This window comes from Electrophorus electricus, chromosome 1, assembly GCF_041902795.1.
Source record: "Electrophorus electricus isolate QZ-2024a chromosome 1, ASM4190279v1, whole genome shotgun sequence".
Classification (NCBI taxonomy): Eukaryota; Metazoa; Chordata; class Actinopteri; order Gymnotiformes; family Gymnotidae; genus Electrophorus; species Electrophorus electricus.
Genome location: NC_137497.1, coordinates 28,619,132 through 28,636,567, shown reverse-complemented (window position 1 = coordinate 28,636,567; position 17,436 = coordinate 28,619,132). Strand labels below are relative to the sequence as shown.

Here is a 17,436-nt window from a genome sequence, read left to right as displayed (position 1 = left end):
CTAAATCAAGCCCAGATTTATTCATTATTGTACATCAACCACAGAGAAAGACACATTTAGAAAGACAGACGCATACACCCACCCCCACATGCACATATGCAAATGCACGGACACGCACAGCATGGCTAAGCAATTGTCATTGCTCAGAGCTATAGAACACCAGCATCTACAAAACTATATGATGGAGAGGCAGCGAGAGAAAGAGGGAGTGAGAGAGAATAAGAAAAAAGGGGGCTTTTTAAGGGCAGTCCTTGTTATACACAAGGGTCTGACAAAACTCTTCCCTGTTAAAGAGACGGAGCTCATTCATCCTTTCTTTCACGTTTTACTCTCTCACACACATAAATCCAGAGGCAAGGCATACTGTGCTGTGTGGAATACAGACAGAGGTTTAACTCAGTCAAGAGAGGTTTTAAATCCAGTGGGCATGTGGAGAGGTAGACAGTACGAAATACAAACAGCTGGTTGTTTCTTTTTTTCCTTTGTTTTTCATTATTCCTTTAATCATTTTTAAATTATGGGTTATTCACCTGAATGCTCAACTGTATAGCAGTGCTTGGTGCAGGTAAGTTTCACTAATTGTTTATATATACACTGCAAGGTTTTTCTAATTTCTTTGTTGATTCATTTGTTTTTTTTTAATAGAAGGTGTTTGAATATGATGAAATACTTCTCAGGCCCATATGCCCAGGTATAATAGACATTAATGTCAATCAAATGACATTAATTAAAACATTTTCAGCTAGGGTTTCCTATAGAGATATTATTTTTCTTCATTCTGCTGCTTGGGTGCTCCCTTCTGCACTTTAATGGTGTAGAGTTGTCTGTCTGTAGAATGAATAAGAAACAGTCTGTATATGTGTGCTTGTATGAAATTAGGAAATTAAAATAATTGAAATGTGTTTAAATAAACTACTTATTCACAGCATTTTAATCTTAATCTTGTACTTGAATCAGACTTTCTGTTTTAGGGGAAAAGATGCATTTCAATACCAGTCATTTTGCTTAGCAGTCAAATAACCACTGAAACATAATGAGGCAGAATTTAGTGCTGTGACTCATGACTTTTTCCATCATGCAAACAGCATGCTACCAATCAGATTCCATCCCCTCAGATTCACAGTAATATGCTTTCCATTACTTCATGCCCTATGGTACCAGAGACAATTCATCAAGAAAGAGGCCTTCTATATACTGTGCTATAGCTTTATGATTTTTATATTCTTATTATTCTTTTTGCAAATATACAATGTGGCAGAAGCAGGAAATACTTACTTTTATGTTTATATTTCAAATAGAGTGAATTATATTATATATTCAACTGATTAAATGTTGATGCCCTTTGCATGCTTAATAGGCACATTTACTCTGGTCTTCTCCGTCTGTTCCTCAGAAAACTTAAGACCATAATTGTTTCTACTGCTACATTTATTACTGCAATTTATCATATGAAATGTTCCTTTTCAGGCTTTGCTTCAGATTGTTTTATTTTCATATATGAAAATAAAACAATATATATTGGCTGTTTTTTTTATTATCTATCATATATTTGTTCTTAGACATGAACTTGCCAAGCTCAGCTGTATGTGAATCTCCCATAATGTCCCTTAAAAGCTGAAAGGCAAAATAGTGTTCATGGAGGGCTTGATACACCACAATTCATTCATTGATCTGCAGTATATGACCACACTCAGATGTGCTCTAAAATAGAAAGAAAAACGCAATTATCCCTGCTTTAAACCTATTGTTTAACCTTTCTTTATCATAAAATCCAAACATTAATATATATATTTAACACCACTCCAAGTATTCCCAAGCATTTTTACAAGACTGAAATAAGTCTGACTTATGACAAAGTAAGATTTAAAATCAAAAGGACAAATCTAACCTGTTCTATACATTCAAATGAATAGACAGTATGTAAATTGTCTGTTGTGCTAGACTGCAGGAGGAAGGAAAGTTTACATGCACCTCCTCTGTAGGATTGACTAGGGAGAGAGGGAGTTCTTTCTGTTCCCAACAGTGGCAAATCATTGGTATGTCTGACCCTTACTCATTGTTTCTTTGTTGAATCCAGAGCCCCCAAAACAGGAAAGGACAACAAAAGAGCTTACCCATTTTATACTTGCATCATCTTATCAGACCAATAATCAAAGCAATTCAAAGTGAGTACTGTAAATGCATTTCAAATATCTCCAAATATGCCCATATTGTATGTTTCTAGATTTATTCAGTGTGAATGCTGTTTTTTCAGTCATGTTCAGGTTCGACATTCTCTACCAATCATTTAATGCCAGCATCTAATTTCTGGGTTGTCATATTGTGAGAAAAGAATTTATCTCCTAGTGAAAGAATAGTGGTTCAGTACAAGTGTTAGTCTCCAAGTGACTAAATTACATGTGGGCAAACTATGGTTGCGTGGTTTTACACATACATACATAGTTTGTTGAATAGGCAAGAGAGCATCAAACTAAAAGATAAATAAAAGAAAAATTAAAATAAAGAAAAATAATTTAGACTCTGATCTACAATAGTCTCTACAATCAATCATTTTCCCCATTTGTTTGTCAGATAATTATTTAATGAAACAATCTCCACTGTAATTACTTGGAATGTATCATATTGACAGGATTCCAATCAGGGCTATATCATTTATTACATGTAGAGAAGGACTAGTAGAAGAATGACCTAATGCAAATTGGTCAGTTACGTTTTCTTTCATTCAGTGAATTTTGCTTGTTGTCCAGTGGGGCATACTGATTGAAGAACAGTGTATATGTGAAATATTTTTGTTTGAAAGCTGACACTTGCTGAAAGTGACAAAGGAAAGTGAGTGAGTGACATATGTCTCAAAGTAAATGTAAACCATCCTTATTTAATTGGACTGAGAGAAATATAGTGTGGCGATGTTATGAGGGAAATATTTATTGAGCAGAAGTGCAGGTCCTTTCAGGTATGTATGTAATGATATTCAGATGACAACTTTATGATGCTAACTTTAACACCTTTTTCTTTTCACTGCTTTATTTAATTTCTCAGGAAAATACTTTTAAAGAACATGTCTTAAATACCCCTATTAATTCTATAGCATTTTTAGACCTATTTTTATATGAAAAAAAATTTGACTCTTAAAATGTCTGAAAAAAAAAAAGCTTTATACACAATATGACAGTCAAAAGCCGTTCGGCTGCACTTTAAAGATTAGATCAACAACACTTGTATATTCTCTGTCTGAGAATAATCATAAGCAGTCTGTAGTTCCACAGAAGCATGTGTTTACCCAGGGGAAATATAACTAATAGTAAGAATGTCTGGAGGTCTGGATTCTTCCAGTCTAACCTTGCGACACGCACACACACATTAGGCCTGTGCTGCTGTGGACCAGGGAAAACAGATGGCCTGAAATGGAAGCCAAGATTCCTCATCCCTCTTTTCCATGTGGGAAATTTCCCTCTATATTACTAGGACCAAGAAAAGTAATAAAGATACCATAATTGTGGATCATAAAGCAGATATCTATTTCAGTTAGTGCCACCTAGAATAAAACCTCCTTACATCTAATTCACAGTATTTAGAAAAGATAGCATGCTGTATTATAATTCCTGTGGTCAAGAAAATAATGCTGTTTAAGTACAAAAGATCCAGACTGCGATGACATATTGTAAAAGAACCTATAACTCTTGGTCCAGAGTTAGTGGCTATTAGTAGATAAATGCATGTGAATGTGATTGCCAGTGTCATATTCTATAGCTCATTATTCTTCAGATTCAGTATTCTGAAGATTTCTTGATACCATGTTATGACTTTTAAGGGCCTCTTTAAACAATTCTGAGATAAGCCCAGTCTATATCTAGAGCTGATTCTCAATGTATAAATAATCAATTCTAGCAGTACACAGTAACCTTTTTTGAGAGTTTATGTAAATTAAGATTAGAAAACATTTACTTTTTATATATACTTTTTACTTTTGGAGGAAGCACCTTTTTTTCAACCCCACTTATTCAAGTGACATCTTGAATAACACAACTGTAAATGACAATGGGTCTGTTTACATGAAATGATATATTACATGACATATTTATGGGCTCATTAAGGGGTGACCAGTAATGTTAAAGTTCAATTTGTTCATTTGTTCAACATAGCAGCAAGACTTCAGAAATGTAACTGGGTACAGGAAATGACTGAATGTGTCTATCACAGATCATGTTTTAATTTTAAGGTAACATGTTAACCACTTGAAAGCTAAACAAACTGGTTTTAAAGGAATATTTTGGGCTCATTTTTGCCAAGGGTATTGTCACACAAACATTATCTAATGTTTTCTGAGTACATAAATAAAGTACAACTCTGTGCAAAAGCACCAGAGTGAGAGATGTAATGTATGTACTTTGTGTAGTCCCAATACCAACAATGTATTGCACATTAAAAGTAAAGAGCACAAGTCTATTGCAGATGTAAAAATGTTGCAAATCTAAAGAAATTGCAATAGATGCATATTTTTATTCTATAGCAGGCAGTTTTGCCCTCACTGTAAAATATCCATGGTCTATATTTTTGTTATACATTCTATAATTATAGTCACATACACTAGGATATTATATAGTATACTGACCCACACAATGGAAGCTAGAGCTAGATTATATGTCTAGTCCATGACACCATCACTTGGGCAAGCTTCCTAATACTACATTTGAAGCATGAGAGTGTTCTTGCTGGTATCGGCTTGCAGGTAAATGATGGAATGACATTAAAGTAGGTATATCAGGATGATTTTTATAGATTATGGAGCAGAATTTCACAGAAACGCTTCAAGGATATTATAGAAACTATAGATATTGTGCCTTCAACACTTGAGAGGAGGTGGTGCTAGATTATGAGAGGTCTGCAGTGATGTGAACATTCTGCTGTTATAAGGTAAGAATGCTTACTATGTAGTCTTGTGTTACTCTAATCCTGAAGTGAAAGTATTTCTTCAGTACAGGGACAGTGGTTGCTGATTTATGGCATAGGGACACTATAGCCTCACTACTACATTGTTCATTTGTAGCACTTAAGTTGTAGACAACACTGTAGAACTGTATTTATCTTATTAAAATAATGTGCTGTAATGAGGTTTGCAGTTTCTTAAGTGCTACTGTCCAGCCCCTTCGCTGTGACAATCATAACACAGCTTCCCATTTTGTCTGAAGAGACTTTTGTCTAATTAATTTTCCAGTGACTGGGTGTTTGCTAGAGAGATATTTGGCAGACAGAGCTTGTGAAGGACACTTCGTATGCTGGCCTGCATGCCAGCTGTCTTGCCCTACTTTTTTTTTTCTGTGCCATCTACACTGTCTTCACACTGGAGATCTAAACCAAGCAGGATCTGGTCAACGCACATTCTCAGTTGGTTTAAGATTCAGCTAAATACACACTGTACCTGTTTTTAAATAGTTCATGGGAGTATTTGAGTAAAATATGTGAAATTGAGCATAAATAAATAAATAAATAAATAGCATTGACTCAGAGAGTGAAAAGTCGCTGCCTCTGTGCATGTTGTTATGGTACTAAGGACAGAATACTGATGTGCTCTAGCCCAGAAAAGGCCAGGAATATTATGACTGTCTAATTATCCTTCTCTAAAACATAGGAATTTAGGGTTTTTTTTTCTTCCCCTTGATAGAATGGGGGTGTTCAGTGAAAAATATGAGGAAGCAGAATTTTAATATTCTAGTTTAGAGTATGCTAGTCCTAAGCAATCTGGTGGCTAGAATCCAGTTTAGTGCCTTTCACCACTGAATCTCTGCCACATCTCTGCATCCTATCATGCACATCCTCCCATTTGCAGCCACTTTACTTGCTACAGTTCCTATAAAAATGTTTTCCATACAAAGTCAGGAGACTGGAGTTGTCACTGCAAAAGCTTAAATGCAAGTTGATTTCCTGACGTTCTATGACCATTTTCTATAGATTAAAAGATAAGATTTTGGAAACTGAATGATTGTGGGTAATCTACCCCCAATCCAGTCTTTGTTTACAGTTTTTGCAGCCAGTTTCTGATTTATTGTTCTCATGTGTTTCAGGATACTCTGTACACTGTGAGCAAAATCAAAATTTTTTAAAATATCAAACTTTAGGTTTAAAAGTTAAAACACTTATCTTCTTAGCTATATCTTTTCATATCACTGATACCTAAACATACAAACTGATTCAACTAATAACTTAAAATGTTACCAATAAATTTAATCATCTATATTTTAAATCTGAGTTTATTCACAAAAGTAATTAGAATGTGGCTTAATATAGAGAATGCAACTTTTGCCAGCAATAAGAGATTTATCATTCTGTCATGCTCATGGGTAGGTGAACGTAGCATTTGGAGTTTTATGTATGTTTCATTGGACTCTATGCTTTTCAGCAATGTTCTTTTTCCCAGTTGATGTCAATATACCAGTATTATTTTCAAATATTCTGCAATGCAAAAAGTGCAGTTTCCTAGGCATGTCATTTTCTAATGATAAATTAGACAATCTGTGTTTGCAAGGTGATATGGACTTATGAATTCAAAAGTTTCTGTCCCTTGCTAGAAACCCAGCTCTGCCTGAATTTAATGCATCAGTTCTGTATTGTGGGGCATTGCATGCAAGTTTAAATAGTAGTTGTTGGTCATAATATATGATCAACAGGGTGTGATATCTCCATCTTTTTCACTTCTTGAAAGGTTTCCTCATATTTATTTTGTCCACTTCCATTCCCTTCCCAGCTGAGGAAGACTGTTCAGTGGATGAAGGACCAGCTAGATTTGGAAAAATCTGCTAAATCATAACATGCTACAACACATCCTTTCATCCTGTACACCATCTTGAATTTTCATTTCTGTGTCAACGGGATTGAACATATTTGTCTCGATAAGCCCATACTGTGCAAGTACTTTCATTTAGGGTTTTCATGATGTCAGATTTTCACAACACATTTGTCATGATCAAAATAATTTATGATAAGAGAAACCAAACCCTGATCATGCCCTGATCATGAAACTGTTTGATGGATGAGTAGCAAACAGAAGTTTAAACCGAGAGCTGCATATTAGCAAACTACAGTTTCTTTATTGTTACAGAATATAGAATATAGAGGCTTTGCCGGGTCTTCACTGCGCAAAGCTCTAACCCTCCTTGTTTTTGAAGGGAGGTGAAGAGGAAGGCCTTAAAATTGCAACTGAAGCTGCAGTAAAAGTGGCTTTAGATCTGTGGGTGACTGGTGCTGGGACATAAGCTGAGATCTGATCAGCCTTGTTTGGGTCGCCTGGGTGAGGGTGTCTGATGTTGAAAGACCTGAAACCTAGTGACCCCAGGTCATATCACTGATGATGCATTTGGTGTACCCATAGGATTTAGGATCTGTACTTCTGTACTTAACCCAAGCGTCATTTTTTTTTTTTTTGGCATGACCTTAATTTGATTCAAATCAGTCCCACTTCTGAGGTTTGCTGCTAGGCTCATAGCGCAGCTATGTGAGTGAGCAGGAGTCACGTTACAGCCCCTCCCCCTCCTCAAACGTCTCGTGTGTGTGTGTGTGTGTGTGTTTGTCTGTGTTGCCATGCCCTCTCGTGTCGTCCACCTGTTCCGTATTATGTGTAATCGTCTTGAGTGTATATATGTCTCATGTGTCATAGTAAGTTTGTTGGTGTTTGATGAGAATATAGCCTACGAGCTATGTCATATGTGTTAAGTGTTGCATAAGTGTTGCATGTTAAATAAAAAACATCTGTTTCATCGAGTCTTGTCCCTGCTAAAGCCCACTACCGCCGCAGCAGGCTCCTCTGTGGCAACGTCTTCTTCGGCACACAGATGGGCATTGTAGTTCAGCCAGTCCATTCATGTAGCAAAATGGTACTATAAATTGAATTTTTATTCAAGGCTTTCAGAGGCAAGCAAAAACTACATCAAAACCAGTTTGATATTCAATCAGGGGCAGTCAGATATATAAGAGGTGGCCAAAAGGTAGAGTCTAAAACAGTCTGAGGGAAAAAGGAAAAAACAGAGACTACTAACAGGAGGAAAATAGCTTAGTGACTCAGAGACTTGACAAAGAGCCCAAAAACTAGGAAGCCTTTTAAAGAGCCCAGGTAATCTCTATTAGGTGAAGAGGGAAAATGGCCAGTGGTTAATAAACCAGTGAGGCAGACTGGCAGACCTCACTAGAGAATGCAGGTGTGACACATTTTTAAAAAAATGATCATAGGCATTTTTTTTAATGATTTTTCTGAAATTTTATTTTTTTCCCCTGAAAATACTAATGACACATCAGTAATTAACTTAGCAAGAGTTTGTATTTGACAAATTACAGAAAAATGTAAAAGTCCCCTTGTCATGGGTCGCTCTCCCCCCATGAGTCATGTGGTATGGCCTGCCATGTGCAGGGCAGTTCACCGTCATTTGTAGCCAGGCCCTCCGTGATTGCAAACATCTGCACAGGGTTACCGTCATGTGTCTATTTAAACCTCTGCTAGTGTGTGCATTGTGTTGGTCATTGTTTGCTGAAGTCTGTTAAAACGTTTGTGTAGTCATTGTTAAATGTTGTGTAGCCTGTGCTCAGTTAAATGTATAGTCATGTCCGTCATTAATGTTGTGTGTGAGTGCCATCATTATAGTATGTGTTCTATATTAATAAATGTACGTCACTGTCGAGGGAGTCTGTGTGTCCTGATCCACGCACATCGGCACTCGGGCCAGCAGCAACGTGACACCCATTGTAATGTGATATGATGTAAAGTAATCATCCAGTTGTTATCTGTCACTTGATGAGTTAGCATCAGCATCAAATGAGGGGTGAAATAATGGGTAGGTTAGTTTTATTCTATGATTACTGGAGAAACAAACATAAAAGATACACTAGGTGCACTAAATGTACTTCTAAATGTAAGTGACCATTCATAAGGTATATATATAGACACACACACACACTATATACCTGGCAGTTTGAAAGGTGTTGATGATGTTAACCTGTTTTACTTTAGCTTCATTCTAATGTTAAAAAGAAAGGAAAAATGGAAAAATGAAAAGATTAAAGACTCTAATTTTTTTTTCCTTTGGCCAAAAAGGAACACTTTCGATTTTTATGTTAGCCTCATTTTATGTTGCCTGTGTGTATTGCCTAACATTTGTTCAGTTTCTCTCTCTTTCTCTCTCTTCTCTTGCTCTCTAAGACACACAGATGTTTATTCACTTATGCGCTGTCATAGTACAACAGAGCACTCAAGTCGACAGTGTGCCAAAATCAAGAAAGGAGCACTAACCATCAGTGCAATAAACAATACCCTACAATAAGTACTAGAGCTTCAGTTAGTCCTATATTGACTAACTGAAACTTCATTAAAATTATTATTACTTATTGCACTGATGTTGACTGGTCCTTTGTTGAATAACAGAAACTTTAGTACTTATTGTTTTTTGCACTGATTGCTGTCTGAGATAGAGCTTATGTATTTTGCACTTCTAGGCATCAGCATTGATCCCTGTATTTCAACACCACTCAAGTTCATTGGTATCTTGGACTCTAATGTACTGTACTGGCTAGGATGTATTCTATGAGTAAATGACAAAGCACTTTTGTAAGTCACTCTGAATAAGAGCATCTGCCAATTTCTGTAAATGTAAATGTAAATTAGCGTATTCAAATTATACTTGTATTTATCTATTGTCATAATGCAATGATCTGCAATAATGCCTCTTGAAGCTGCAAATGTCTATATTTAATATTATTCCATAGAACCTCAGAAGAATATTAGTTTTCTTCATCTTATTATACTCATGTTTATTTGGTTTATAACAGACAGTTCCAGTTTATCCAGTTTACCAATTTTATCCACAAAAAGGCTTCACTTGAGGCAATTCTGAACCTCCGGTAACATGGGAACACAAGACCTGCTTCTGAGATGTTTGCTCTTTGCCACTCTAATGACTTTGAATCAATCTGGCTTGGTAAAGAAGGTTCTACAGCACCAAAGGCAAGAGATGACAGTCCCAAGTACACAAAATGTCACCCAGCCCAGCCCTGAAAAGTCATTCATCTACAGCCATGTCTATAATATTAATGTTCCAGCCAGCTCCTTCTGCTCTGTGGACCTAGATTCTCCAGGTCTTACAGAGCTTGAGCCAAGAGATGCAACAGTAGAATCACAGGCCACGGACTACGCCTTTAATAGACAGAATGAGATTGTCTTCACCCACCGCATTAACATTCCCAAGCAGGCATGTGGCTGTACAGATGGCCATCCTGAACTGAGAGAGCTTCTGAACCGGCTGGAAATGTTAGAGGATGAAGTATCTACTCTTAGAGAGCGATGCGGAGGGCATTCTACCTGCTGTGGAGCACAGGTCACAGGTATTATTCAAATTACCAAGCACTTAGTAATCTGTTTAAAATGAAGACATTGTATAACCTGTGTATCAGAGCGTGACCTAACTCATGCAGATTTAAAACAGTAAACAGAAAACAGGCATAAAGCTGCTTTTTGTATTCCTCACTGTGTAATGTGAAAACAGTGCTAAAGCTGTTTAGCAAAGTAATTGTATGTCTTTGGGAAGACATTGCTAATTTGTATTTTAAAAAGTGGAACATGCCTTTTGTAACTGGTAGTACAGCCACCATAATTTCCAGCAAAGAAATGTCACTTGGTGTAGTATTAATTGTAGCTATGCACGTATTAATTGTAGCTCTGCATGAGTAGTGAACTTGGTGATTAATTGTAGCTCTACATGAGTAGTGAACTTGGTGAATCAACTGTAGTGTTGGGGAACTGTCTGAATACTGCTATTTTTCTAAGTGAAATAAGATGATCTCTTCTGAACACCTGTTTTGCGTTATCTAAGGCTGTTTTGAAGGTTATTGGAAAAACCTATGGGAAAAGTTACTGTAAAGACTAAATACTAATTATAATGTTCAAATGTTTATCATTTTTGTTTAGGAGAGGTAGGAACCAAGCCTTACTGCAGTGGTCATGGAAACTACAGCACTGAAATATGTGCATGCATCTGTGACAAGGGCTGGAAGGGCCCCAACTGCACGCTGTCTGATTGTCCAAATGACTGCAGCAACCAGGGCCATTGTGTTGATGGGAAATGTAAATGCTTTGATGGCTATTCGGGCAAGGATTGCAGTATGCAAATCTGCATTGTTGACTGTGGTAGCAATGGGCAGTGCATCAATGGAATCTGTGTCTGTGCTGAGTCTTTCTCTGGGGACGACTGCTCAAAGACAGCTTGCCTCAACAATTGCCTAGGCCGTGGCCACTGTGTGGATGGAGATTGTGTGTGTTATGACCCCTGGACTGGTTTTGACTGTTCAGAGCTTATATGCCCCAATGACTGCTATGACCGTGGACTTTGTGTCAATGGTACCTGCCTTTGTGACAAAGGCTTCAGAGGCGAAGATTGTGGAGAACGAGTTTGCACCAAAAACTGCACGGGGCATGGCCGCTGTGTGGATGGCAAGTGTATTTGTAATCCCGGGTATACAGGTGAAGACTGTGCAACACTGACCTGCCCAAACAACTGTAATGAAAGAGGTCACTGTTTTAATGGGATTTGCATTTGCAACAATGGCTACCAGGGTGAAGACTGCGGTGTTCTTTCCTGCCTGAACAATTGCTTTAACAGAGGACAATGTGTCAATGGCAAGTGTGAATGCAATGCTGGTTTTCAGGGAGACGACTGTTCAGAACTCTCCTGCCCCAACAACTGTAACAACCAGGGTCGCTGTGTTAAAGGACAGTGTGTGTGTGTGGAAGGAGTTGGAGCTGAGGATTGTAGTGTTAAAACCTGCTCATCTGACTGCAGTGGCCAGGGTCAGTGTGTGGATGGGACGTGTGTGTGCTTTGCAGGTTTTTGGGGTGAGGACTGCAGTGAGCTGAGCTGTCCAAACAATTGTCTGCACCATGGCCACTGTGTAGGAGGCCAGTGCATCTGTGATGAAGGCTTCACTGGGGAGGATTGTAGTCAGTTAAAATGTGTGAATGACTGCCTAGGACATGGACACTGTGTGGATGGCCACTGTATATGTATGGAGGGCTACACAGGTGAGGATTGCTCTATTACAACCTGCCCTGCAAACTGCAACAACCATGGGCATTGCATCAAAGGTGTATGTCTCTGTGATGAAGATTTTGGGGGCAATGACTGTAGTGAAAGAAAATGTCCAAAGCACTGCCATGGACTGGGCCAGTGCGTGGATGGACAATGTGTCTGTAATGAAGGCTACATTGGTGAGGACTGTTCAGAAGGTATGGCAAAGTTCTATATAAATATCCATAACAATGTTTAAAATAACATTTCTAAAATGCTAGGTATATGCTAAATATCCAAAAATTATGTTCACGTTGCACATTGCATGTTAAACAGAATACTCAATGATATTTGCAGTAAGGAATCTTATTATTTTACTAATAGGAAATACGTCCATAAAACAAGATTGTTTTTGTACATGTATACAATCAGTAGCTATGAATAGTGAACAGTGGAAAATTAACAATAAACGTTCACTAAAATGTGCTCTAAAAATGTACTATATACATGCTCTTTCTTCTTTCCTACAATCTTCTCTTTCCTAGTATCTCCACCAAAAGACCTGAGTATCAGTGAGATAACCCCAAAGACTGTGAACCTGACCTGGACCAATGAGATGCTGGTGAAAGAATACTTGATCACCTACATTCCCACATCATCAGATGGCTTGCAGCTGGATGTTCGTGTGCCTGGGGACCTCACAACTGCAACCATAACTGAAATTGAGCCTGGCATTGAATACTCCATCCACGTTTATGCCATCCTCGATAATAAGAAAAGTATTCCAGTTGGTACCAGAGTGGCCACAAGTAAGCCCATCATCATGATAATGAATGACATTATTACACATCTATTACTATCAAATAAATGGATATTTCTTAATTATTAAGAAGCATATCGGTATTAACTGTTATGAAATGGTAGGTCTATGGATGTTTTATGTGACATGTTCTGAGTGTTTAGTTCAAAATTAAGTGTAAATGTCACATACAGTAGATGACCTGATCATAGACGTAGGTCCCTCAATCAAACTATGATCTTATCAGTAGAAACTGCAAAACTGAGAACCATATAAAATTATATCCTCTACTTTTACCACCCGTTCCTGAATTTTGAGTATACAGTAAAGCATTACTTATGTGATCATTATTAACCTGTGTATTGTAAATAGTGTGAGTGAGTTTGCAGTGCTCCAGCATTTTGGCTTATATTTTATTTTTGAGTGACACCAGTTTAAACCCTTTGTGTGAGTAGGGCTTTTAAAATCATTCACTACAGAGACAAAAATATTTAAAACTGTACAGCTTTGGGAAACTCCACAGCACTGTTTTTTATATATATATATATATATATATATATATATATATATATATATATATATATATATATATATATATATAGAGAGAGAGAGAGAGAGAGAGAGAGAGAATGGCATAACCTGTATGATACTGTAACCATAACCTGTATGATACTTAAGGTGCTAAATTTACTGTAGTAGTAAATGAAAGAAGGGAAAACCTTGGGAAAATGGCGGTGTATGAATGGAAAATTTAAAATAGCTCACAATCCTCTTGGCCATTTGCCATTAGATCTGCCACAGCCTGAGGGCCTGAAGTTTAAATCCATTGGAGAAACATCTGTAGAGGTGTTTTGGGAACAGCTGGACATTCCATTAGATGGCTGGGTGCTCACCTTCCGCAACACGGTTAGTCTCTCTATTTACTCAGTCACTATGGAAACGAACCCAAAGATTTATAAAGTGGAGAGAAGCTCTTAGGGATTTTGTCTGGTTAGGAGCCCCTAAGTCATATAAAACAAACCAAAAAAATCAACACTGTACATATTTTTTTCTACCAAAACTGCTACCCATCTTCACTAGAAAGTCACATGTTTAAGTCCAATGTCTCTGGACTATTTAATTATAACATTTTTCTCATCCTCAAGCATTAAATAAAATCTAATCTCTGCACCCAGCACTCACAAAGCTGTATTTATTAATTCCTCAGGTGTGCCTTAAAAGTTCCTCAATTCAATCATCTTTAAAATAAAGTCTTGAACAATCTTGATTATTTTAAGACCTGTACATGCACAACAATGAGTGAGAGGTGGTTGTTTTTCTTTCTGTGTGTTTTTATTTCCAGAAAGAAGAGAATGGGAAAATAGTGAACACTTTACCTCCTTCCCAAACGCATTTTGAGCAGTCAGGGCTTGGGCCAGGACAGCAATATGAAGTCTCTGTCAGCATCATCAAGAACAACATCAAAGGGATCCCACTGAGTAGAACTATAGTGACAAGTAATATATCATTCCAGCATTCCATCTTCACACGTAACACATAATGTCATTATAATAAACAGAACGAGCTAGTCAAAAAAAAAAAAAAAAAAACATTTCTGATGGTATAGAAGTTTAATGTATATGAATTAGTTGAAATTCTATATGAATACAACCCACAGTTTACAGACCTGTAAATGACTGATCAAAATGTTATGGAGGATCTGGCACACTCTGAATTTGTCTGCTGTTCTTCTTGATAAGACCTAGTATTATTTCCATGTTGTTCTTTGCATTGGATTTGCCTATGGGGTCTCTGAGACAATTGAAAAGCTAAGACTAAACTTTTGGTGCATCCAACCTTGTCCTCTGCTGCTTTAGTTACATATGTTCCTCAGCTCTCTAGATCAACTCTCTCCCTAGTTTTTTTTCTCTCTGACTTGGCCCCAGTGAACTTTACCAGACCCTCAAATCTCTGGTGCTGCTATTTCCTCTGCTTGGATCCCTGTCTGCTGCCAGTGTGGCCCTTTAACTCATGTCTGGTTACTGCCTGTCGTCTATTGTGCTATTCTTGGCATGCCTGACCTCTATCTGACCTTGTTTCACCCCCACCTCTCTGTCTGCACTGTTGGCATTGCCCTTGGGGAGTGGAATGTGTGGCCGTGTGGGCTCCTTCCTGGTCCTCTGGCTCCACTCTCCACTCTGGCTCCAATCTTACCGGAAGTTTTTTTTCTGTTGTATGATTCCAGTAGATCCTGTAACTTAGATTTACCATACACTGCTATATCTTCACAAAAAGGCAACAAATCGATCAAATTGTGCTTTTATACATTACTTTGAAATTATGGAATGAATAGTGGTGTTATCTAGTGTAACTGTAATTATATTCCAGCTCACAGTAAAACCGGGAAAATAACAATCCGAAAACTGACAAACTGCCCTATTTAGATTAGTTTTACATGGGCATGTCGAGTATTGTATACTGCAGTATTTTTTCTGGAAGACAATTTTAATGTCTATGGCTGGAACCTGAATTGTAGGATGCCATATGCAGCGTTTTATACTTGTGAACATTTACATTTACGACATTTAGCAGACGGTCTTATCCAGAGTGACTTACAAGAGTGCCTTGTCATTTACTCATAGAATATATCCTAGTACAGTACAGTAGGTTAGAATCAAACATACTGGTACTATACCTAGAAGTACAAAATACATAAGGTCTATCTTAAACAATGATAAGTGCTATAAACAATAAATGTTAGAGTTTGCGAAACAAACAATAAACAAAACCCTACAAGAAGTATTCATTTAGTCAGTCAATATGGGAGCATTGTTAGTTGTCCTTTAATTATATTGCAAATAGATGGGTCTTCAGTCTGCGTTTGAAGACTGCCTTGGACTCTGCTGTCCAAACAGCAAGTGGGAGTTCGTTCCACCATCTTGGAACCAGGACAGAATAGTCTCGATGCTTGTCTTCCATGAAACCTGAAGCACGGTATTTCAAGCTGAGCCATACTTGAGGTTCGAAGTACTCAACGTATGGATTGGGCTTTGACCATTGACCTCATGTATGAAGGGGCTGGTCCATTTTTGGCTTTGTAGGCAAGCATCAAGGTTTTTAATCTGATGCGGGCAGCTACAGGCTCTTAGAGGAACACCAGCAAGTAGCGAGTTGCAGTAGTCTAGCTTTGAAATCACAAGAGACTGCACAAGCACCTGGGTAGCTTCCAGGGAGAGAAAGGTTCAAATCCTTCATATGTTACAAAGGAGGGCTCTCCAAGACTGGGTTAGATTAGAAACATGAGTTGAGAATGACAACTAGTTGTGTGGATTTCCTTCAATGGGGAATTGACTCAGGAGGATGTTGAACTCATCAATGAAGTGATCTAGGGAACCTGGAGGGCGATAGATGACAATGATAAGACGTTTGCTGGGGAAAGACACTGTAATGGCATGAAATTCAAAAGAGGAGATGGAAAGAGTAGAGAAGGAAAGTGGAGTGAAATGCCACTCTTGAGACAATAGTAAACCTGTGGCACTGCCCCTGCCAAGACGCCTCGGCAAATGGATAAATGAAAAGGCAGAGCACAGGGCACCCGTAGTCGCCGAGTTCTCAGGAGTGATCCATGTTTCTGTTAGAGCCAGGAAATGTAGGAAGTGGAGGGATGCTAATGCTAAGGCTAAGATGAAGTCAGCCTTCTGGACAGCAGATTGGCAGTTCCAGAGCCCTCCTGCCACCACGACCATGTGATGGTGCCGAGCATTGTGAGTAAGTGAGGTTGCTGAGATTGTGACATCTATGATAGCGTCGAGGAGATTTGTGGGATATGTGGACAGGAATTGTGAAACACATTTCAGATGCTTGATTTGTGGATGTGTGAGATAAAAGATTGAGATAATATGAGAAGATACTTAGGTGAGTTTGTGAAGTCCTGTAGGTGAGATGTAGATGAACCAATTGAGAGCACCACCAAACCTTCTCCAGATATTGATTACATCTGTAGCAGAGTCGTCCTAATTTAACTATGTAGCGAAACTACAATGGTAGGGAGTAATTACAGCTAACAAGCAACTAGGTTTAGACAACAAGTCTTGAATTTCACAAAATCTAAGGCAGAAATAAGTGAACTCAGAGCCTACCTTAACCAACCAGATGATAATCCAACGAGACAAACCAAAGCACACTGGTTTGTGAACAGCAGAAGACACTTGTTATGTACATTTTTTGGAGGTCATGGTTGTGCAAAGTCAAGTAGCCACTCCCATCCCAGTCATTTATACAGAGAAATCTTATCTTGTACAAATCGTTTTTTATAGAAGTCCTGTAGTAAAATTACATTACTCCACCTAACCATGTAGAGCTAATCCCATGCAAATTACTGTAATGGCCCAAGTTCCGCTGGGCAAGGAGCAGGACGTACAGACTTGCTCGATGGAGACAAATGCTTATTAACATATGATACTGTTTATTTTTAATGTCAAATAAATAATTACTGGCTATTTCACAGAGCACTAATAGTTTGTGTTAAGTTGGTTGCTAAAACTGACTAGGTCACCAACATTTAGAATATTTTTCACTAGCTGCCACTGGCCCAAATTACACCCCATGCCTCATATC

At 38.0% G+C, this 17,436-nt stretch overlaps 1 protein-coding gene across 6 annotated transcripts in view; it reads left to right on the top strand.

Moving 5' to 3' along the window:
- The first annotated feature begins 317 nt into the window (after nucleotides 1-317).
- The window catches only part of tnca (tenascin Ca), a 39,833-nt gene continuing 22,714 nt past the window's right edge, over nucleotides 318-17,436 (top strand). For 4 of the 6 annotated variants that reach the window (XM_027007958.3, XM_081714092.1, XM_081714088.1 and 1 more), the window contains exons 1-7: nucleotides 318-565; nucleotides 2,078-2,165; nucleotides 9,811-10,362; nucleotides 10,946-12,259; nucleotides 12,587-12,850; nucleotides 13,631-13,746; nucleotides 14,183-14,336. In XM_027007958.3, coding sequence (XP_026863759.2) covers nucleotides 9,888-10,362; nucleotides 10,946-12,259; nucleotides 12,587-12,850; nucleotides 13,631-13,746; nucleotides 14,183-14,336 — 2,323 coding nt within the window. In that variant the 5' untranslated portion in view covers nucleotides 318-565; nucleotides 2,078-2,165; nucleotides 9,811-9,887. Of the gene's footprint in view, nucleotides 566-2,077; nucleotides 2,166-9,477; nucleotides 9,590-9,810; nucleotides 10,363-10,945; nucleotides 12,260-12,586; nucleotides 12,851-13,630; nucleotides 13,747-14,182; nucleotides 14,337-17,436 lie in introns of all 6 variants that reach the window. The other 2 variants (XM_081714077.1, XM_081714084.1) reach the window with 2 other exon arrangements.